The following is a 23529-nucleotide window of genomic DNA, read 5'->3' as shown; positions in this document are numbered from 1 at the left end:
CAGCTATTATCACCAAGTCCTATTCGTATGTATAGTTACCGTTAAGTATTATGTGGGTAGTATACCTACTGTGGGAGCCCCCCCCCCCTTCTCTCTCTCTCTCTCTCTCTCATATACTCCTTTGTTTTTTTATTTTTATTTTCCCTTCCTATTATTGCCTATCACATCACATTATATATCATTATATATAACTAGTCAAACGTATTACACTATGCGTAAAACATAGTAATTAACTAAGCTCTTGAGTTTGTCTCCACTTGAGCACTAGATCAAAGACGGCCATAGCATTGGTCATCTCTCGCCCGCATACCAACTTGCTATGCTTACGGCCCAGCCAGTCAGCATAGTCATCCCGACCTTTGAAGTCTCGACCGGCAGCCTCCTGGACTTGCGACCATATATCTGCCTCCGTCACGGCGGCCAACGCCATAGGGACTACAGCATGCTTCCACCGACATGATGCTCCTTTGGTCTCGTAACCGTCCCGACAGAGCTCCTGCGATACGTGACAGTAGAAGCAGCTCAAGAAACGTGCCTGTGGATCCTTCTTGTAGTTGACCAGACCCTGAAAGATCATGCAGCTGGAGAAGGACAGATCCTTCTCTGCTGTGGCACCACAGGTACCCCACTGGTGCCCGGCCTCCTTGACGCCATCGAACATCCAGCAGATGCGGCAGCCCATCTTGCCAAGCTCCTCTATCTCCTCCAAGGCGGCCTCGAAACGTTCTAGAGCGAGGGCATCGCGCCTGCCGCGGGCATGTGATGCTATGATACCCTGCGAGGATAGCTCACTCTTCCACAACAGCTCATCGCGGCGGCAATTATCGCATCGGACGGCATCGAGATCTCCACAGTCCCGTAGGTCACCGTCCAAGCATTGGCCAAGGAGGCGGCGACGGCAACCTTGTGTCCGGATCAGACTGCGTACCTCGCGCGTGCTCAAGTCTAGGTAGCTGTCGCGGATATGGTCCTCAACCGGCCAGTCCTTCTCCTCGACGACTATCTCTGCGGTGACGGGCTCCCCAGCTCGCCCGCCCCGCCCCGCCTCCTGGGCGTAGTCGATGATGCTGAATGGGGCCTCGAGATGGATGACATGGACGATGCCTGCAACATCAAGGCCCGTGCCTAGAGCCGCGGTAGCCACGATGTAGGGTGTTTCGCCGTTGACCCATGCCTGGAAGCCCTGCTCGCGCTGGGCAAGGAACTGCGCATCGCTATCATCGCGCTGAGCGTGATAGTAATGGCAACCAAGCTGCCGGGCAAGCGCTCTACACTTCGCGTGGCTGGTGCAGTATATGACCCCCTTCTCCCCCGGTGCTAGACGTGGGAGCCGGGCGTCCACCAGCCTCTTCACCTCCATGACGCCCCGTCCGTTACGGACGCGAAGGACGGAGTACCGCACGTTCAGCCGATGGCTCGAAGCCCGTATGTAGAGCGGAGCCTGGAGCTGCATGGCTTCTTCGAAGTCGCGTTGACGGAGCGGCGGCAGGGTCCCAGTGAGGAATACGAAGGGACACCCCAAGCTCCGCAGGAGAACGAGGCACCGGAGCTTCGCGCGGTAGGTTTCGGCGGCAGTGAATGACAGATGGCACTCGTCAATGACCACTCGGTCCAGCCTTCCCCTGACACTCAGATCAGCGGCCCACTGCAGGAAGTCATCGGTGACAGCCGCCTCGGCCGAGACCAGCGTAACCCTGGGCCAAGATTCACGCGCCTCGGGCCAGGACTTGCAGTCTAGGCCGGCATCGACGCAGCGTGTGACTAGCTGCCTCTTCAACTCGGCGAACGGAGCCACCACGATGGTCACGCCTGCACCTGCCAGCATAGCCGGGACCATGAAGACCAAGCTCTTCCCGCCGCCCGTTGGCAGCACGGCAACCAGCGGGCTCTGCTTCGCCGCGGCCAACCTGACGGCCTCTTCTTGCTGGGGTGACCGAAACTGGGCAGCGTCATCACGCAGGACAGCCCGGAGTGCCCGCAGGATCATGTCGTCCTTCTTCTTGTCCCCCACTGCTGCTGTCATACCTGCCCTTAGCTTCTCGAGCGAGGCGATCTTGGCCCGCTTCCGGGGAGGGTGGCACTTCTTCTCCTCGCCGCCAGACTCGGCCGCACCCTTGCGCTTCGAGGACGAAGTTGACGGCGGCGGCTCCAAGGCCGATTGCTGCTGCGCGTCGCAGCCGAGGAACTTGTGCCAACGACGGCTCACCTGCCCGAATATGTCCAGAGACTCGGCCGTCAAGCGCTTCAGCACATCGATCGTGACACCGTAGTTGGCGGCTGTCTGGCCGGTGTGACAGGCAGCCAGATCGTCCGGCGCCTCGTACTGCTCCGACTCGTCATCGTCGTCGCCGTCCTCAAAGTCTGCCCGAGCGGCCCCCCGGTCGCGAGCGTGCTTCTTGCTGATGGCGATGGCGATGTGGCGCCAGTCTTGGAGCGTGATCCTGCGGCCGATATAGTGGGAGGTCCACTTCCCCATGGCCCCAGACATACGACTGCTCTCCCATGGCCCCGTCTCGTTATGCCAGATGAAGTCGCTCGGCGGTGCCATCTTGCCATATAGCTCCCATCTGTCCGCCTCCCAGCGATCCGTCAGCGGTCGGATGTAGACCATGTACATCACGAGCAGCTGCCCGATCCTCTCCGGCAGGAAGCGGGGGATCACCTTCGGCGAGTCGAAGTGGGCCAGAGACTTGTGGTACTGGGTGACGAGCACAACATCGCCGTCGATGACAAAGACGTTGCGGTCCCTGTTGATGCCGTTGACCAGGCGCAGGCCCGTGATCTCTTCCCCTCGGCTGGGCTGGCCGCCGGTGATGTGGGAGAGGAGCAGCAGAAACTCCTCGAACTTCTTCACCAGCTTCAGGTACTTCCTGATGCCCGCCCACTTCCACTCGCCCGCTCGATCTAGGAACTCTGTCTTCCGCGAGCCCATGACGAGGTCCTCGAGCATCTCGACCTCCTTGCCAGCGAGGTCGTTGGTATGGATGAAGGACCGGCCTCGTCTTGTATGGGTGAGGTCATCCTCAATGCCGGCCAGAGGAAGGATGAAACGCTCGTCGTCGCCCTCCTTGAACATCAACTGACCCCACAGCAGGTCCTCGGCGTCTTTCGTCATCCTAGCCACCATGTGACGAATCTTCTCCATCAGGATCGGCTTGCCCATGAAGTACATCATCTCGCCGTCCTTGCTCCAGGACACCATCAGCCGGCTACCAGTCTCCTGCGCGATCTTCCTTCCGTATAACAGCAAGCTGAGCGTATAGCCCATGGGAGAGTATGTCGCCTTGCAAAGCCAGGCGTCTCGAACCTGGGCGAACCGTTGCGCGAGGTCCGTCATCCCGGCCCGCTCCCGGGTGGGTATAGCCCACTCTCCCAGCAGCGCCCGCCCCGTGAAGACGAGTCCCGCAAGCACGTAGGTGAATAGGTGGGCAGGTCGGAGCTGCCCCGTCTCGCCGTCGATTCCCAGCACCCCGACGAAGTGCCACAGCGGGCTCGCAAAAGGGTCCCCGTCGAGCCGCTGCATCCAGAAGTCCGCCAGAATCTGCAATATCTCTTCCTGCAGCCCCTCGCCCGACTGTTCCTCGTCCTGCAGATGCGCCCAGAGCAGCTCGAGGCTGGCCCTCTGTGCAGGCGTGAAGCGAAAGCCGTGTTCGGCAAACAGCGCATCCTCCTCCAGCGACAGCACGTTGAGGCAATAGCATAAGAACCGCTTCACATATACCAGGTAGCGATCCATGCTGGTCTTCTCCTGCAGCGGCCCAAACGGTCGGCTGTGGGCATCGTGAGGGTGGGGGCTGGCCAGGAGCAGGCGGGTCATCAGGGGCATGCTCTTTAACCCGCCGATGCAGCGGTCGAAGAATAGACGATCTAGAGCCGTGGCCATCCGTCGCAGCTCGTCGTCGTCACAGCCGGGCATCCTGCTGCAGGCTTGGATATCCACCAGATTCCTCCCGGCGAAGTGGGCTGACCAGCCGGTCCTCTTCAGCCAGTTCGTCGTCTCGTGCCTCAGGATCCCCTCCTCCATGACCTTCTGCATCTTCTCCTGCTCCTCCTGCTGCAGTGACCACCCTTGGGTGATGTCGGCGATCATCGTCTGATCTTCCGGGTGCGTCTGCTGCCTGTCTGCCATCGTCGCTCTTCTCTCCCCCTGCCGACCGGCGTCGGAGGATCTCCTGCTGCCGAGACAGCATCATCGTTACCGCTGGTCGAGATTCTTACGCAGAAGTAGTAAATCGCCCTCTTTGGACCTGTAAAGAAGGTTTGCAGATAGACGCCGGTCCAGAGGCCCGCCTGCGCCTTGGCTCCCTTTATGTTGTGCTCGCCGTTGAGGTGAACCCGCAGGCACTTCCAGCTCGGCGTGAGGTGCCTGCAACCCGGCCAGGTGCAAGCGAAGCCCCGGTGAACGACGAGACCCTTGACGGCCCGGGTCGGGTTTGACGCACCGTGCTGGACGAGCTGCTCCAATGCCGGCCCTTGCAGCTGTAGACCCTTATGGCGGTGGATGATATCGCTGCGGGCCCGATGGTCGATGTCTGGGTGACGGTCCCTCAAGTGACCCTCGAGGCTGCAGACCGCATAGCCGTGAAAGGCGCAGATCAACGACCGGTATTCGCCATTATATATAAGCCACCCTTCTCCCGGTTTGGTGGCTTCTGCATGAACACAGCTGGCGGACTCTCCTGTATCTTCTTGCCGCTCCGGTTCGTTGCCGCCGGGCGAGTCTGTGGGACGCCCTCGGGCCATGGCTGCGATCTGGACTATGTCGAGCCCTTCCCTACCTCCCTCTGGTTCCTCCTCTTAGGATACTGTACGTGCAGTCCTTGTTTCCCTTCTTTCTTTCTTTTCTTGATAGTCTCTCCCTCGAATGATTGCCGCTTGCTGGGAAACTGCTCGGTCGTCCTTAGTTGCGCTCATTTTATAGACTCATGTCCATATGAAAAGGATATCCCTCGTTCACCCGGTCGGTCGCGAGAAGGCTGGCCTTGGGAGACGCGTTCTGTTGTATTTCCCTCCTTTGCTTGCTTTTTCCTTAACCCTGAAGTTGCCCTTCCCTTTATCCTGATTGGCTGCAGCATGAAATGGTAGTTTGGGACTGGTAGTTTGGCCCCCCTGCCCGCGTCTGGGACCCACCCCCGCGTGTATCCCTGCATGCCCATTCGTCCGTGCCCCTGACCCCGAAATGGTAGTTTGGCCCAAACTACCACTGGCCTCCCGGTTAGGGGGCACAGGTGGTGGGTTCTTTAAACAGCCCTTTTCTGGTGGTGCCCAGCAAGGTGGTGATGTCTCGCGGCCTGGCACTTTCAGCTTTGGTCTGCAGGACCAGCAGCAAGCGGGAGAATTGATGTCCCCTGTTGGAGCTCAGAAACCAACAACTAGCGGAATATCCACAACGTTTCAATTTGGGGCGGATGCACCGTCCGGGCCAAATACGAGCAACAGTTCTAGCCTCTTTGATCGGAAACCTACTACATTCCCTGGGTCCTCAAGCAAAGTCAACCATCGTCCACTGGAGGATTATTCAGCAAGGCGGGTGGAAGTGCCCAGATGGGCCAGCAGGCAACGCAGTTGCCAAGCACGAAGGGCTCGCTCGGTGAGACTCGACAAGCCCCATGGTCGCTTGGCAAGCAGAACCAAGCTGGTGGAGAGACCGGTCTGGTTGGTGCTGGGGGCTTCGGAAGGTCCAGTTTAGCATCTGGCACTTCTATGGCAGTTCAACAACCACAGCAAGCCACGGTTCTGGCAACGTCACAGCCGCATCTGACTACTAGGATCGACGATGTTGCGGCCTATGGAGCACCGTGGCTATTCCCAAGCGCACAGGGAACTCTGGAGATCCAAGATCCAGGTCCGATAGCAGTCCGACTGTCTGGCGAGGGCAAACCTAGAAGTAGGTCCATGTCACCCGGATTCAAGTATGGCCACCATAGGTTCGCCTCCCGCCGGATGTCTCCCAATTTTCCTGGCATTGGGTTATAGTCGGGGTCAGATACGCCGGTCGGCCAGATCGAGAGTCGACCCAAGAGCTCTTACTCGCTGCTTCCCCCAAGTACTAGACGTCGGCCGATAAAGGGCGCCTCAACGGGTGGATTCACCCAACACACCACTCTTGAAGAAACAGCGTCGCCTAATACTACAACAAAGAGTTGGAAAACGGGCGACCGCACACTCTCTGGGATCTCCCGAGAGCTGAAGAAGCTTGACATAAAAAGAGGACCATCAAGAGACCTCTTTTCGGTTCCAACCAAGCATAAGGCTTGGGAGAAGGATATCAAGGCCACGCCATTGATCGACAGGGTGGGCCGTGACGACGGTCAACTTCAAACACCCGCCTCTAATGTAGAGAGTAGAGCAAAGAACCAGTCTGTGGATACTTGTGACGAAGGTGCGAGCGGCCACATCAGTCAGCATAGCCCGACCATCCGGCCGAAAGACGACGAGAGCTTGGATCAAAGCAGAGCGATCACATCTCAGCAGCCAATCTCCATCGGGGGATACTGGATGCGACCTATTAAGGAAGAAATTCTGGCTATGGACAGAAACCAACGCATAAAGGTGACAGGTTTGACTATTGGGCGCAAGAATGTTGGCTTCATTCGTTTCACAGTCCCAGTCGATCTCACAGACATTGACCTCGACAATCTGCTCGGTGGTCTCGTCATACTTGAAAGTCGATCAGCCACGGTATACCCCGCTTCTGCTGTGAACAAGCCTCCTATTGGGAAGGGCTTGAATGTTCCCGCGTTGATATCATTGGAACATTCATGGCCACGAAGGGGGATGGGGAGGAGTCAGCAAGAGGCGGAGACGGGGGAGCAAGTGACGAGGCATATAGAACGTCTGAAGAACATTGAGGGAACCCGGTTTGAAAGCTACAGCGAGGAACATGGCGTCTGGACTTTTTCGGTGGACCACTTCTCGACTTACAATAAATTCATGTATGAGGACAAGGAATAAACTCTAGGGCTCACTTGATAGGAGTGTTGGAAACCACATCATATTACTCAGGCCGGTCTGACACACGGGCTGTAGCAACTACGGTATCAGACTTGGATGAAACAGATCGTGAGGAACATTCCGTCACAGCTGACGAATACGATCCTATTCAAGGAAGGATAAAAGAGGCCAACTTCAGTCATTCATTTAGTGAAAAAAAGAAGCTTCTTCAATTTAATCTCTTCTGGCTACATCCAATGTTGCACGCTCTCAACCTTCGAGGAGGAGAATTCAGTAACGCTAACTTAGTAAGTTGAAACATCAATATTTATAGCAGCATGTTACATGGGCACAGAATAACCGCCAAGTTCAGCGAGAACGCTCCCTAATGGACCTTATGGTTGGTCTAACCACTATTTGGTTAGAAGGGCCCATAATGAAGAGTGAGGTGCGGAGGATGAACCCGAAAATCGGCCATAGGCAGTGGCTGTCTCAGCCATTCCACTTAAGACGTGATACTTACCAACAGCCTGATTATAAAGTTGCCCTCCATCAGTAGAAAGTGCCCCCTTGTGGCTGAACTGTGGCTAACTACTCCGACTCCGCTTTGCGCACCTAAATATCGTGTCATGCAGAGAACGCGACCTAGCTTATCCAACCCGTGTTAATGCATCACTCATCACTATCACAACCTCTTGATTTGGCGTTTTCATAAGGATATGGCCATTGAAGCTATTCAATATTGCCATCGCCATCACCGAAATCATCATGCCCTAAGGCGCGTTCCATACTGTTGATCAATCGAGGCAGTCGGTCTAACTGTTGACTAAAGAATTCCACTCCGCGATAGCTTCAAATGGATGCAATACACTGACGGGCTCTGTGGATTAAAGTCCACCCACTCTGCTGGGACGGCCAGTGGAGCGGATGGATTGATTTGCAATCCTGATGGGTGCGGATCTTCCTCGATTCTCGGAAGTCCCACTCGAGTATTGGATCTGCGACACACAGCTTGCGCCGGTGACTGAAAATTTGTCCCAGGGCTGGCTCCGGAGATGTGTTGTACACGAGATGACTTTTGTAACTTGTAACTGGAACGTTGATGTCACCTTTCTCGAAGTCATGTACGCCAGCATATCAGAACTAAAGGCACAAACTGTTGAAATGAGAAGATACTAATTGCTTAATTCGTATCTCAAAGTGAAGTAGGGGAACCACTATTTATGTACAGGCACGATTTCTTGTAGAATGTTCCTCCTTTTTCCACACCTTGCCACCGACTTGGTCGCCTCACACTTGTGATCTCCAACACAAACTCCCCCGTACTCGCTAGAATCCTCTTCATATCTGTCATGTGATTAAGACAACCTGCATTCTCCTCCGCTCAAGTACCTAGGTAAGCCCAGCGAAATCGTTGTGAACTCCACTCTCCCATGCTCGGATCCTTTTGCGCCGGCCTCATATCTGAGGCAACACGCTTGATTTCTGTTTTTGTCGTGACCACTCATGACATGATGCCCATAATCCTCGACTGAAAGGGAAACTCCAAAATGCAATAAAGAAACCAGGTTATCAGCAGAGACACCCTTAGCATGGACAATTTGGAGAGGGAAAGCACAGATGAAAAAGAAGATTACGCAGTTCAAGCCAAAGACAAAGAACATAAGGCTTGTATTGGGTTTGTCTTACAGAGATGGGACGGTAGTCATCGTAATTGTTCATCAATATCATAATCGTGAAAGCTGAATTGCGCGATGCCATGACTGCTCAGTCCATATAGAAATCCCCCTTGAGAATTCTCTCCTGGAAGGTATCGGGCTTCTGACGTTCCTGCTGCTTAGGTCTCTCAATCGCAGCCTGTGATGGAGGCTGGGACAGGTCGGAGACGGATGTGGCTCGATCGTAGATGGAGCTCCTGCGAGGAGGGGAGCCAGAGGTGAGGGAAAAGGAGGGTCGAGCCCCAGTAACGGCACTCTCGGCGCGAGACCTAAGCTACTCGGACCAGTTGAAACTTTGCTGGTCTTGGTGAGATGGATAGCTCTCAAAAGGGGCTCTTGGGATTTTGGTGTTGCTTGCCTGTGAAAGAGAAGAAAAGGGAAGGGTGAAGCTGGCGCGGCGTCCAGGTGCCGACAGAGCGGCCGAGATACTGGATTCCTGCGACGGCGCACCCACGCGCGACGATATCTGTCCACTATGCGCCGGGTGAAAGAAGGTAGACGAGGCTGGATTATCACCGATTCCGGCGCTGTCACCGGGGCGGACGGGTCGCATGGTGGAGCCGTCGAGGCTCATCCGCCGGGCGTAGGGCGTACTGGGAGCGGTTCTAGCAGTGCCAAAGTCACCATCCTCGATGGCGTTCTCGTCCATGGACTCAGAGTTATTGGAATTGGTTGAGACACTGCCTCGGCGGATATTGAAGGGCTGGGCGCTAGTGGGAGAGGTACCAGAAAGGCCCAGGGTGGTGACAGAGGGGCGTCGGCGGTTGCTGTCTAGAGGCGAGTTGACCTGGCTGGGAAAGCCAGAGCCGTTGGGTCCAGAGTTGTCCCTCTGGAAGAGATTTGTGAGGGCAGCCTGGGAGATGGAACCTCGCCGATCGTGGGCATGCGGCTCGGAGTTGTTGGAAGTGCTATCGGCAGACATCGTGGAGAAATAATTGACTACCGAGATGTTGAGAGCAGTGGTGCGAGAGCGGTTCGACACGCACAAATCCAATGTGGCACGTATGTCTTGGATGGAAGTAGTGTCGAGAGAGTTGTGGGCTGAGGGATGGCGGAATTGTGTGAAGAAAAAGGGAATTGATTTAAGTGAAAGAAGTTTGATCGAGGGAAAGGGCGAGAAAGGTCAGTGCTGGCAATAGCGGTGGCGACAGGGGTAACAGTGACAGTGATAGTGCAGTGATATGGTAGTGGCGACAATGGTAATGACACGGCACTGAGCAAATCCCACCACTTGGATCCAAGGCAATGATAGTGACGTTCATGGTGACAGTGATGGATGACAGTGATGGTGACAGTGATAGGGGCTTTGAAAGGAGTGGCCTATTTGGACTAGGCTATCTTGGCCGGTACTTTGTTTTTGGATTCAAAACTTTTTGCACCCTACTGTAACAAGTGGATGGTGCTTTGAAGTGCGCCAAGTTGGTAGGAGCCAACATTCCTTTTTTTTTAGAGCATATGCCGTATAGCGACGCTAAGCCAGTAGCCCCTTCATCCCAACATAAATGCCCAAGAAAACAATTCAAACAGCTTCCAAACTAACTCAACCTTCGGGGCTCTCCTAGGCTTCTCAGACATGGCCGAAAAGACGTATGTCCGGCCACATAGATGACAAGTGGGGACGGTCCGTGGCCAAGGACGTGCGGCCCATCTCCGTAAGCCACAAGGCTTGTGCACAGCATTGCCCCATGCGTCTCGGTGCGAAACGATAACTTTCGTCATTTCTCTCCTTCCAAAGGGCCACCTAATGCCGTATCTCTTAAGCTGGCAAGGAGCTGCAGCCCATACCTCGCCCCACTTAGCGCGGTGATGACGAGAGTACGTGAGGGGTACACTTTGTTCTCTCAATAAAGGATTTCCTAGCAAAACACCATAGAAATCATTTTCAATTCAATAATAAGTACATAATCAATTCCTAATGCATCATAGGCAGATAATGCCTATAATAATAAGAGCTTTATCAAAGAAACACATAGCCGGCCGGTTAGCCCTAACGACTCCACAAGGTGCCCTAATTTCCCCGCCAACGAGGCTCGCGGCTTTAACTTTCAACCTTTCAACATAGAATATCATACTTTTTAAATCAATCCTCTGCCCCAAAGTCTACTTAAGCTTTTCTAGCTTTTTATGCCTAGATAGCTACTATAGAAATAGATCAAATACACTAATAGCTAGGTCGTCAGATATCTCGAAAATACGGTCATAGACGCCTGGAATATGCTACTCAAAGAATACTCGCGCCTCTTAGCTTAGGAAGGGATCTCCTACGCATAGATTTACATATAGCTTAGAATACTAATTTACCTAGGGATTCATAAGGAAAAAACCATCCCGAGCCACTAGAAGGCCCTAAAGCTAAGAGAATAACGCCCACTATACTTAGTCCTAAAGTTCATACCCTTACGTAAGTTTAAACTAATCCACTAGTATCTCTATATCTTTAACTACACGAAGATCAATGAGACCGACGATACCGACTTACCTAAGGTTTTCTAAGGCATTAAAGAGTAATCTAAGCATATACAGAGGGTACTAATAGAGCTCTTTTACCTAGGCTCTTATCTCGCTATAGATAAGGGCATAATATACTTCATAGGCAGATCAATAGAGATAGCATATATCAAAGGCAAGCTAATTCCTCATAGGTTTAAAATCTAGGTTATAGCCTAAGTCGGCTTCTTTATCCGCTAGTTATAGCACCTAAAGGACGCATAATATAGTGCTATAGGCATCACAAAGAGAAAGAAGGGCTTATAGCGGCAAAGAAAGGCAGAGGTTATAGATAATAAGCTTATTCCTCTTAATAATATATAAGGTATTATTATTGCCCTATGTAATTTACTGCTAGATAAGATATATTATGTCTTCTTTAATAACCTCTTCTCATCCGTAGATCTCTTTTATAGCCTCTATGGCCATAGCTACAGAGCCATAGGCATAGCTTAAGTTAATAGCGGCATATATATTAACCTTAAGAAGGATAAGAAGCATAATAAAGCCAGAACTTATAGGTATAACTTTAATAAGGTTAGAGCTATCCTAATAGCTAATAATAAGGTCTTACTCTTAGATAAGATTATATGCGTTTCCCTTACTAATTTGTCCCTTCGTTAGGTCAATTAGATCGCTTAGAAGGATAATGCCCTCGTGCTATTTATAAGTACTGTATTTAAAGCCAATAACAATAAATACATTAAATAAAAAAGAAAGAGGCTATCTATAGACTACTTATAAGCCCGGCCGATATAGTATTTTTTTAGTAACAAGGCTATTAAGGTCATTCAAATGCCGATAGTTGCTATTACCTATAATAAAAAAATAAATCACGTTAATTAGGGTAATTAGTTAAGGTTATATATACCCTATGATCATCGCCTTCGCCGGGGCGCTTAGCAGGCTCTTACGTAGACCTTTCTCCTTAATATTATCCTTATTAATACCTATCTATTATAGCTTTATACGCCCTAGCTAAATTAGCAGCGAATTAAGAATTAAACCCAGTAGCGAGAGTATATTTATAACGCTCTCTTTAATATATACTATTATAAAAGCCAGGCGAGAAAGTTATTTAGGTCTAGTAATAAATTCAACGAAGATAATTAATAATAATAGCAAAATCACTATAATAGAGATATTAACCACATTAATTAGTATCGCTGCTTAGAATGCCTAGCTTATAAGGGCTTCAAGTAGGGTTAAATAAGGGCTAAGAGGGCCAAAAAGCAGTCTCCGGCAGAGATCATCGCTAACACCAAAAGGCAGCATCATACGCCGCAGACCAGGTACGGGTATATCATTTATGATATTGCGATTTATAACCGGCAGGCTTATTGGGACTTCTATCATAATAGAAATTAGGTAGGAAAAGAAGTACCTTTCATTTGGCGCATTTTAATTGGACCGACCCCCCTGTCGTGACCTGGTTGCAGCTCCTTGCCAGCTTAGGAGATACCCTCAATTCATATACCGAGCCGTGATCAAAGAGCCACAGGAAATCAGGGGACCCGAAAGGTTCGTTCCGAAAGGCATTGGCGGGCCCGCAGGGACCGGTCTCCTGTCAGTAGATAGATAGACGTAGGCTACATGTAGTAGATAGTTTTAGAAGTTGAGGTGGGCAACAAGGGGTGCGGGCAGAAGAGATTATTAAATTAAGCTACTTAATTCTATCTAAGAGAGTAACAAAGGTCTCCTATACCTATATTCAATCTACCGATATCAGGCTGCAGCCTACTAGCTAATGCTAGTTATGGTCGTTTACTTTTATTGTAATCCTTGCCTCATTTCTATCCTTATTCCAGCAATATAATAGCACAGTACACTTCAATTTAATACTATCTCCTAAGTGCGCATAGCCCTCCTAAGATATCACGAGACCTACCTGACCCTAGTAACCCCGGAAGTATATAAGGGATATAAAAAGTTTAATCCTAGAAGGAATTCCTATTAATTCCCCGCTAAAATACTACTAATTTATTTTAATACTATTAATAACTTCCCCTCTAATTCTAAAAGAGATATAAGTTATCAACCCCTATAATAATAATAGCTTTATTAAGGAAGAGTATAGTTATTACTTATAGCAGGATAACCCTACCTAGGCTATTAATCTTCTAGCTAAAAATAACCGAGGCACTAACTTTAAGCCTTTTTATATAGAAATACGCAAATTTCATATTAGCCTATTGCCTCTAATGCCTCTATAATTATTTTAGCTTTTCTTACCTATATTACTTATTAAAAAATGGGTATCTTATATTAATTTATAGATTACATAGCTTAAAGAAAACAGCGTTATTAATAGCTAGAATAACCTAATAGGGAAGACCTTATATCTATATAAATAGGAAGGAATAATAGTCTTAGAGGTATTAATAATAATTAGTGTGCTAATCTATATAGGTATGCATAAGGAAAAAACAATATAAAGCTATTAGAATCCCCCTAAGCCCGGTATTTAATGCCCTATGCACTTATTTATTAAGTTTATCTCATATAATAAGTTTTAGCTTATTTATAGGCATTTTTATTCTTTTAATTATACTAAATATAATAAAACTATACTTATTCTAAAGGTATTCTAATGCATTAAAGAGTAATCTAACCATATATAAGCTATATCTATATAAATATTCTTACTAGGGTCTTACTTTGCTATCGATAAGTATATAATCCGCTATATAGGCAGAAGTAATAATATAATAGTTATTAAAGGTAAGCCTAACCTTATAGGTTTTAAAATATAAGTTATTGCCTAATATAGCTTCTTTATTTAGTAGATTTAATATATTAAAGAAAAACCACATAGTGCTATTAGCATTGAAATTTTAATATAGAAGTTATTATTATAAGGTTAGCTAAGTAAGTAAAGAAAAATCATAGTTAAAGCCCCTAATATAAAAGATAAGTCTTTCTTACTAAATTTGACTTAGGCTATTATTATTACCCTTATAAATATGCTATTAAAAGCGAAATATTATATTTTTATAGATAATCTCTTCTTATTATTTCCTCTCTTCTATAACCTCTATAACTATAGCCTCGGGGCTATAGGTATAGCTCGCATAAATAGCAGTATCTATGAGGAACTTATATAAGATAAAAACAATAATAGCAAAGTTAAGAAAATATATAAATTTAATATAGTTAAGGTAATATTAACCCTTAATAATTAAGTATTAACTTTAAATACTTTTTACTAAGAAATCCCTATTAATTTATCTTTATGCTATAACCCTAGGTTAACTAAATCACTTAGAAAGATAATAAGCTTATATTATTTTTAATTATTATATTTATTAGTGCTAATAATAAGCGTATTATATAGTAGAGGAAAAAGCTATTATTATAGAAATTAAAAGCTAAGCTAATATGCCGCTTTTTTAGTAATAAAGCTGTTAAGATAATTAATATCCCGATAGTGGCTGCTAAGTATAATAATTAAATAAATCATATTAACTATAGTGATTAATTGAGGTTATATTATAAGTATAATTATCCTCTATGCTATAGTATATGGTAGGTATTTATATAGACTTTCCTCCTTGACGTAGCCCTTATTAATAATTATATTACTTAACTTTATAGACTATAGCTAACTTAGAAGAGATATATTAATTAGAGGGAATAGCGAGAGTATATCTATAATGAATTATTTAATGCCTATGGTCATAATAGTTAGGCAAGGCAGAGATATTAACTAGGAGATAAGCGTAATCTATAAAACCCTAAATTACAAAGGGATTATATTAATTGGGAAATTAATTATATTAACTGTTATATTAAATTAAATTACCTAGCTTATTAGGGCTATTAGCAAGGGCAGCTAAGAGCAAAAAGTAAGGCTTAGAGCCCTCTTATGGAGACTAGTAGTAATAAAAAGAGGCATAATGTACGGAGTTAGACCTCATATGGCTACCGTATTTGCAAGGTTGCGATTTATAATAACCAATATTGTTAGGACTTTTATTACTACCTAATTTAGGAGAGAAATTAAGTACCCTTTATTTGGCGCCTTTTAATTAGACTAGACCCCTTATCGTGACATCTTGGGAGGGCTATGCGCACTCAGGAGATAAACTTTCCTGAGATGGAACCAGGGTTAATAGTTTCATATTGGCAATGATCATATTTCAAGCTTAACCTCCGGAAGGGGAAGCAATTTACACTAATGCGCAAGCAGGACAAAGCGGCGCAGGTACAGGTTAATGAGCGGCATTCGGCCTCAAATTTACAAATAGGGGCAAACTTGTGTTATCTCTGGTGCCTCACATATTCCAGCACGCGTCATCATTATATGCATTCTCCCAACCCGGTAAGCCCAGTTCCGATCACTTCTGTGTCCACGAATCTTTTAGCTCAGAACAGCTTAAAGAGACATCAAATCACGTACGCCGCAGTTTTTGCAGGTGCAAGCCTGGCCACAAGTGCAGCTGGAGGGGCCAGTACAGTTGCATTCGGAGCCGCAGTCACAGGCCATGATGAATCTAGGATTGGGGGTGATCGATCGAGATAGTTCGTAAGTCTCAAGCAGGAGATTTGTTGACTGGAGATGAAGCTGTGTGCAAATGGAAGTTGGGAGAGAACCTGGATGGGCACGTCGAGGATTGGATGGAATATAATACGAGAGCAGTCCCCATCCCGCCTTCAGGTCCTATTCCGATACGACATCTCGGCATCAATATTACCACATCCCTAACCCGACTTTTCCGGGCCTTCCGAGCCGTTGTGGCCTTAACGGCCATTTGACGTCGATCCTCGCGTCGTCGTCGTGAAGGGGGGTATCTTGCCCCACCACGATCATGGTCTGCACTGGCTCCGTCATCCGGGAAAACCCCCAACCAATTCCCGACACCCCTTAATGAAAGCGCCGACAGCAATACGGTAGATTCAATTCAGACAAAAACGAGCCCGGAAAGACAGATCAGAAGGCCCGACGAAAAACGTGTAATTGAACGTGTCAAAGATCAGATGGAGTAGGGGGATCAATCCTGTAGGATCAGAAGGATCATATCCTCCTCAACATACCCCCTCTGCTACGGTAAGCTGTATCTATAAAAAACTGGCCCTAAAACATTCATTAAGAAGTTAGAAAATAGAGTTTTCTTGCATCTTCTTTCCATCTCTGCCTTGTGACAGGACGCATTTTTTTTGATAGGGCACGACCGCGTGCACGACAGCTTTGTTGTATTTGATCAAAATACAAGCAACCATTGCGACAGTGGTAGTACTGACATTGGTCTCGGCTATTACAATGTCCAGGTACACACTGAGCGCCAGCCCGCGTCAAGGAAAAACTGTAAAGCGAGCACGGTCTTTTACTCCGCACATCTCACCCGTCGTCTGGGCTAGTTCAGTCACGCGAGGCCTCGGCCATATTGAATGGCAATTGAACAAGACGACTTGGCCTTCCGAATTACAACTTAATTATTTCCTAATAGAAGCTAGCTACTCGTTCTCTTGCTCTCCCATCCTCTCCAATCGTTGGCGATCTTGCTCCTTTGCCTTCTCGGAAACATTCGGGTTGTGAATGGCTGCCTTCAGCCCGCGAGCACTGGCCATTGCCATTGTCAGAAATGTGAAAAGCCCTCGCATGGGCAATACTAACACGTTACCGGGATCCTTTCCTTCTTCGGGAGCCTCTCTGCCTCCCAAACCAGAAACGTCTTCCTGGAATTCTTTCTCGAGGATCTCGCGATCATGCTCTTTCACCCTCTCCGAGACACCTACATCTATCAGCAGACACCTATAGAAGTGAGGGACAAGCAGTTGCTACGTGGGTTATTGATGGCGGCCCTGAGGCCTCGTTCGACGTTTTGAGGATCTTTGTCGGTATCTGTTGCTCTGGTCATCTTGCCGGAGTCGCGACGGGCCGACGGCACGTTGGAAGAATTGGTTCTAGATGAATGAAAAACAATTTGTTTTCAGTTTTCTCGTAACACGTACGTCTCTTATGCTCCTCCCTTCCAGCTACGGTGTTATGCAGGATGCAGTGGTGACATAACCTTGGATAGCTATGACGCTATGTGATGAATCTATGATCGCATTGTAAGGGGCCATAGGATTAGAGTGACAGATCATGACGTTTAGGCACTATTGACCCGCTCTGATCTAAACTCTTACATCCACGTCGTTTGACCAGGCAGTTCGGGCTACTAAGCGCGTGGCGTAGACAAGTGAGTGGCGCACCAGTCTGCAGCCGCGCGACTCTCTATGGTAGGTACTTGTGGGAGTACGGGGGGTCCATTCACTAGGAACAGGAGACCGGTCCCTGCGGGCCCGCCAATGCCTTTCGGAACGAGCCTTGGGATCCTCTGATTTCCCTGTAGCTCTTCGATCACGGCTCGGTATATGGATGGAGAGTATCCCTTCAATTGTGATAAGCCTCCCGGATGTAACTCGCCCCACATAACTCTGTCCTATGACTAGTACATCAGAGAAACCTCGCGACGCGTCATCAATCATTATCAATGCGAAGTCGCACTTTGTAACAAGAAGAATTGCTGGGACAAAGACCACAGGCTAATTTACGTTAGCATAGATATATCTTTTATGCTCACATTTTAATTGGTCATACACCCCTGTAGTGACCTGGCGGGAGGCTTATCACAGTTGAAGGGATAGCGGGTCTAAAGAAGCTGCTGGAACCCTCGTGGTCACAAGCGCACCTTAATACTACGTTCTAAATGTGGCCGAAAAAGTACAAATGCCTCAGCGAGAGATCAATATAGCGATTAGTAATCGGATAGCTATTAGCTTGGTAGGCGCTTTCTCGCTAATTGGATAATTAGAAGGCGGCCATAGGCCTAGAATTATCTAGAATTATTTCTTAGCTAATGGGTAACCTATAAAGCCGCGAGTGCGCCCTGATATGAAGTTATGCTATATTATTGTGAAACTTTGCTAGGTAGAGTTAGGGTATAAATACGATAAAAAGTCTTAAGCTTAAACTAAGACCTCCTGGCACTCTAGTATCTTTAGGTTAGCATATGGATATTGTTTATAGCAGAATAGGATTTATTTATAGTGGCGGCTTTTGGCTAAGCTGCAAATTGTCTTAAGAATTGCTAATTTATGCATAGGTTAAATAACAACCCTCTGCGTGGATTTAGCGCACTAGATACAGAGTAACCTTCAGCTAGGTATATTCATAGATTGCTGTAATATGACGCCTCTCCCCTGAAGCCTCCTGTCACGGCCCAAGGAACCTCCAGGCCACGTGACCAGAAGGACCCATATTATCGCACCAATCAGGAACGGATCAGAACGGATCACGCCCTGTAGGCCATGATCCCCTCTGATCCAGCAAGAAGGATCATAACGGCTCAGGCCCTGCAAGTCCTAATCTATCATGATCCGCCTCATCGCACGAAATATATAAAACATACTTATTATACTTTCTTATATAGTAATTACCTTAGCTATTAATATAACTTGGTTATATTTAATACCCTTAAGTATATTACTAGATATAATACCCCCCTATTATTCAAGCATAGCGCAACTACTCTATCTACTAATATAAACCCAGCATAACCAGTTTATCCCTTAGGAATATATATAATCGTCATATATTAATAGCTCTTATTAAATAGATTACTTATGTTACCTTAAATAATATCAAATATACTAGCTACCTAGGTAACTCCCGTAAATAATCACTAGTAGGTCTCACTTACTAACTACCTACCTACCGCACTGGCCCTAGCTAACTAAGACGAAGATATAAACGACGTAGATAGCTCTAATAATAACGAAGTTAAATAACTTCGGGCTTAGATTACCGCTATAAGCGCCGAAATGGATAGCATATGCGACCTAATTAAGAGAATAGGCGAGATATAGCGAATATAAAACGCCTAGTATATAAATAATATCTAGGAAGTTAATAATATAGTAATTATTATTATAAGGGGCAAAGATATAAGAGAAATCCTAAAGTTAGACCCCTTAGAGAAGTTTAATAGGACCGCATATAAGCTACCTATGTTCCTTATATAGCTATGCGCCTTTATAATATACTATCTAATATAGTTTAACCTAGCATCTAGTAAGGTCTAGTATGCCGCAGGGCGACTTACTAAGCATGCTATAGCCTAGTTTAAACCTATTATAAAGAAATATCTTATTACCCTATTTATTAAACTCTTACCTAGGACTACTAACCTCTACTCTAACTTTAAGACCTTTAAGGCTATGCTCTAGTAAGTATTTAAAATATTTAATAAAAAGGTATAAGCTAAAAGAAAGATTAAGGCACTTAGATAAACCTACTTAGCCTTAGAGTATAGTATAAAGTACCTCTAACTTGCCTTAAAGCTTAATTAGGACTAAGAACCCTTAATATTATTTTTCTTTAATAGACTTAAGAAAAAGGTCTAAGTAAAACTTTATAAAGAAAATTAACCTAATAACCTTATTAATTATATTAGTAAGGTAATTAAGATTAATAATTAGTAGTTCTTATAGAAGAAATTATAAAACTCTAAGTTTAATAATAATAAAGCTAGTAACCTATGGTTTAATACTAACTAAGGTAAGAAAAGAAGTAATAATACCTCTTATAGTATTAAAGCTGGCCTTATAATACTTAGAGCTATATAAAAGGGCAAATAGGATTACTATGGCCTAAAATGCTAATATTATTATAAAATAAACTATATTAAAAAGGTTTATTATAAGAAATAGCGAGATATTAAAAAGGGATATTATTAGCTAAACTAATAATAATCTCTCCTAGAAGGTAAGAAATATATAAATATAATATAATAAGTCTATTAGGAAGATAAGAAACCCTAAACTATGATTTAAATAACTAAACTCATCGCGATATCGCGAAGCAGATATGACATACTAGTAAGAAGAGATAAAGACAAGCATAAATAAAAACCAGACACCGGAGTAGCCTATAGCTAGGTAGGATAAATGAGGGAGTAACTAAAAAAAACCTAAGTATTATAGATCCCTTGGCTCTGGCAAGGGGTTAAAGTACTACTAAAAGCAGAGGGTAAATAGCTAACTCTAGTAGCTATCTTATTAAAAGAAATATAAGATATAATATAAAAGAGGTATATAAAGGTAATCTAAAGTCTAAGTTATTAATTCTATTTAATAGCTACTAGATTTAATTATTTAAGAGCTAGATTTATTACGTAGGGTACCCTTATAGCTAGATTATATAATAATTACTAGGGGCCTTAAAAGCTCTATTATCTTAGTAGACTCTAAGTCCTTACTCTCCTTATCCTTCCCTCTTAGATCTAGTAATAATATATTCTATAATAATATTCTAAGTGTTCCTTAAACTCTATAATTCTTTTTATCCCTTTTCTATAAACGCCTAATTTCCTAACTCTTTTATTCTCCCCTCCTAATCTCTAAGGCTAATCTAATATCTATTTTATTCTTTATTAAAAAAATCCTAATCCTAATTAATCCTATTATCCTTAGGTCCCCTAGTTCTATTAGCTAGCTTAGTGGGTCTAGTAGTGCGCTTCTTATTAGTTTTAGCGGGTAATTAGCTAAAAGGAAAGGCCTTAGTAATGCCTCTATGGGCCCTAGTATTACCGCGGGCGGCTAGGTATTATAGCGCTAAAGTTTTATACTTATTAGTTAGATCCTCTAGAACTAGGGTTAGCTTTAGCTTATAAATAGGTATTGCCTATTACTTAGCCACAAGTTATTTCTTAACTTTAGTAGTAATAATCTTTTAAAGCTTAGCCTTAAATCTATTAATAATCTTATTAAAGTTATTAATTGCTTTTTTTATACCTTTATATATAATAATTTAAGCTACTTAGCTATTAATTTCCTAGTAATAATAGGTAGATTCGCTACTTAACTTATTAACTTTTTTTATTATTTACTTCTACTTACTATCTATTTAATATACCTTTTTAACTAGCTAATTATAGAGATTAATTATATTTATCTTTAGCTTATTAACTTCCTTTAACATAATAATTAACTTAATAATAGTATTAATAATAACTATAAATATATTATTATTAATTCTAGTCTAATTACTATTAGTTCTAGTTTTAAGGCATCCCTTAATCTTAGCTATCTAAGAATAGTATATAGTTTAAAGGTATCCTAAGATAATTCTATTAGTTATACTATAGGGATTAATAAAACAAATAAGTATAAAGTTAGCTTAGTTAAGGAAGAATTTAATATATTATTTCTTATTACCCCGGCTAAAGCTATATCTGCCTATAAGGTAGGCCTTTATAATATCTTATATATAGTTCTTAGTTTTATATACTAAGTTAGATTCTCTCTTAGTTCTTTTATGCTTAGTTCTAATAGGCTTATCTTTATTATTAGGCTTATTATTATTATAATATTTATAAATAAGGTTCTCGAGATAAAGGTATTATTTATAGTATAAGTAAGTATTATTAGCCTTAAGGCAATTAAAACTAGGCTTCTTTCCTACCTAGTAGTTTAGGTAATTTAATTAGAATTTAATATTAAGGCATTAAAAAGTATCTTACTTAGTCTAGACCTTCTTTATATTAGATCCTTTAGTAGGCCTCTTAATTCTAAAGTTAATATAGCTTCTTATCTAGCTAAATTTATCTTCCTTATTATTACTATTAATAGCATAGCTATTTATTAGCTTATTAATTTATTACTAATATTATTAGTAAGATATGCCTCTAATATTGCCTTAGGGCGTATTAGGAAGCATATATTAGGTGCCTTTTTTAATAAGGTAAGGGGCCTTAATTTCTTTAAGGTTAGACTTATAGTTAGACTTAGAGTTACTTATAGTAATATTAAGGTTCTCCTAATTAGGATTATTATTATAATTACTAAAAATATTACTAAAATCAGTTATATTATATTTAGCTATAATAATAGCGCTACTCTAATTAATATTATCTTATATAACTTTATCTTATTTAGTATTATTTCTACCTATATTAGTTATAGGGTTATTAATTTTACCCTTAGGGTAGGTAGTTTTAGTATTAGGCATTAGAGTTATTATTATAGCTTATATTAGATCTAGTAATAGCTAATTAGTTTTATAAGAGCTAGTTATTAATATTATTAATTTTAGTAATAGGTATATAGGTTTATTAGCGGCTAATTAAATTTAACCTTATTAATATAATTAGGGTTTTATTAATATAATATAAGATAAAAGATTAGAAAAACTTATATAGGGCTAATAGGTTTTATATATTTATTCTATCGCAGTAAATTTAATTATATTTATTAATTATTTTTATTTTATTTTTACTTATCTCTAGCGCTAAGTTTACTTACTTATTATATTATATATTTAGGGTTTATTCTTCTTATATAAGCGCTAGATCTTATATATCTGCTTTTAATAAAAGTTCTACCTTAATCTTATCTTTATAAAGTAATATTAACTATTAAAATTAGTATAAAAAAAAATATAATTAGAAATAAAAAGGTTATAAATAAAGAAAAAATATCTAAGGTTTATAGTCTTATGCTATCTCTTTTATTATTATATTTAATATAGTTTACTTATTATTCTTTCTTTAAATTAAAGGATTTAAATATATTTTTTTTCTTTTTCTTAAATTTATTCTCTTAGTCTACTAGATTTACCTTATTTTATGCTTTAACTAGGCTTCTTATAATATTTTATAATTTAAGTTTAGTAATCTAATTATTATTTTTTATAGTAAAGCCTATCTATCTAACTAATAAATCCTAAAATAGCCTCTTATTTCTCTATTAAATTTATTATTATATAATCCTTTTTACCTCTTAGTAGTTTATAACCTTATTATTATTAATTATAATAAGAGCTAGTAGGGAAATAATATATTAATAAGGGTTATATCCTTAGGCTAGTTTTTATAAATAAGCGACTAAAATAACTAGATAAACTTTTTAATATTCTAAGAAGTTAAGCTTAAAGGCTTACTATCTAATTTTATATATAACCTTATAGGGTATAGCTCTTATAAGAGACTATTTCTTTTTTAGCTTCCTAGGCAAGTAATATCCCTTATATAGTTATAGATAAATAGTATTACCTTCTTTAATATTAATTTCCTTATGCTTTATATTATATTAAATTTTAGTAAGTAATACTAAAGTATTAATAAGGAATTCTACCTCCTTATAATAAATCTTATATAATACTTCTAGTACTTATATATTAATCTCTTCTTCCTTAATTCTAAAGCTAGCCATAAGGTTAATAAGTCCTTAAGGATAAAAGCTATAAATTAAGTTATTTAGTGCCCTCCTAATTATATTTAATACTATATTATTAAGGTTATATTATAATAATAGTAGTAATATTAGCTATAATATATCTAGATCTATTATTATATAGTATTTAATTGCTATTTTAATTATTTAGTTTTTTTTTTCTAAAATCCTATTA

At 43.3% G+C, this 23529-nt stretch overlaps 3 protein-coding genes across 3 annotated transcripts; all 3 read right to left on the bottom strand.

Moving 5' to 3' along the window:
• Positions 1-229: 229 nt before the first annotated feature.
• Positions 230-4743, bottom strand: NCS54_00629800 (Hypothetical protein; the record flags this gene model as incomplete). The annotated part of the gene is made up of 2 exons (XM_053151764.1): positions 230-4093; positions 4156-4743. 2 exons carry the CDS (start codon positions 4741-4743, stop codon positions 230-232), a joined length of 4452 nt encoding a protein of 1483 aa, XP_053007739.1.
• Positions 4744-8700: 3957 nt separating this feature from the next.
• NCS54_00629700 (Hypothetical protein) lies at positions 8701-9573 on the bottom strand (the record flags this gene model as incomplete). Its single annotated transcript, XM_053151763.1, has 2 exons — positions 8701-8920; positions 9065-9573. The coding sequence occupies 2 exons, from the start codon at positions 9571-9573 to the stop codon at positions 8701-8703; spliced, it is 729 nt and encodes a 242-aa protein (XP_053007738.1).
• Positions 9574-16592: 7019 nt separating this feature from the next.
• On the bottom strand, positions 16593-17050 carry NCS54_00629600 (Conidiation protein; the record flags this gene model as incomplete). The annotated part of the gene is made up of 3 exons (XM_053151762.1): positions 16921-17050; positions 16753-16870; positions 16593-16698 (listed from the first exon to the last, which is right to left on the bottom strand). The coding sequence occupies exons 1-3, from the start codon at positions 16994-16996 to the stop codon at positions 16593-16595; spliced, it is 300 nt and encodes a 99-aa protein (XP_053007737.1). The 5' UTR covers positions 16997-17050.
• Positions 17051-23529: the final 6479 nt, after the last annotated feature.

This window comes from Fusarium falciforme, chromosome 4, assembly GCF_026873545.1.
Source record: "Fusarium falciforme chromosome 4, complete sequence".
Taxonomy (NCBI): domain Eukaryota; kingdom Fungi; phylum Ascomycota; class Sordariomycetes; order Hypocreales; family Nectriaceae; genus Fusarium; species Fusarium falciforme.
This window is presented reverse-complemented; position numbering and strand designations above follow the sequence as displayed.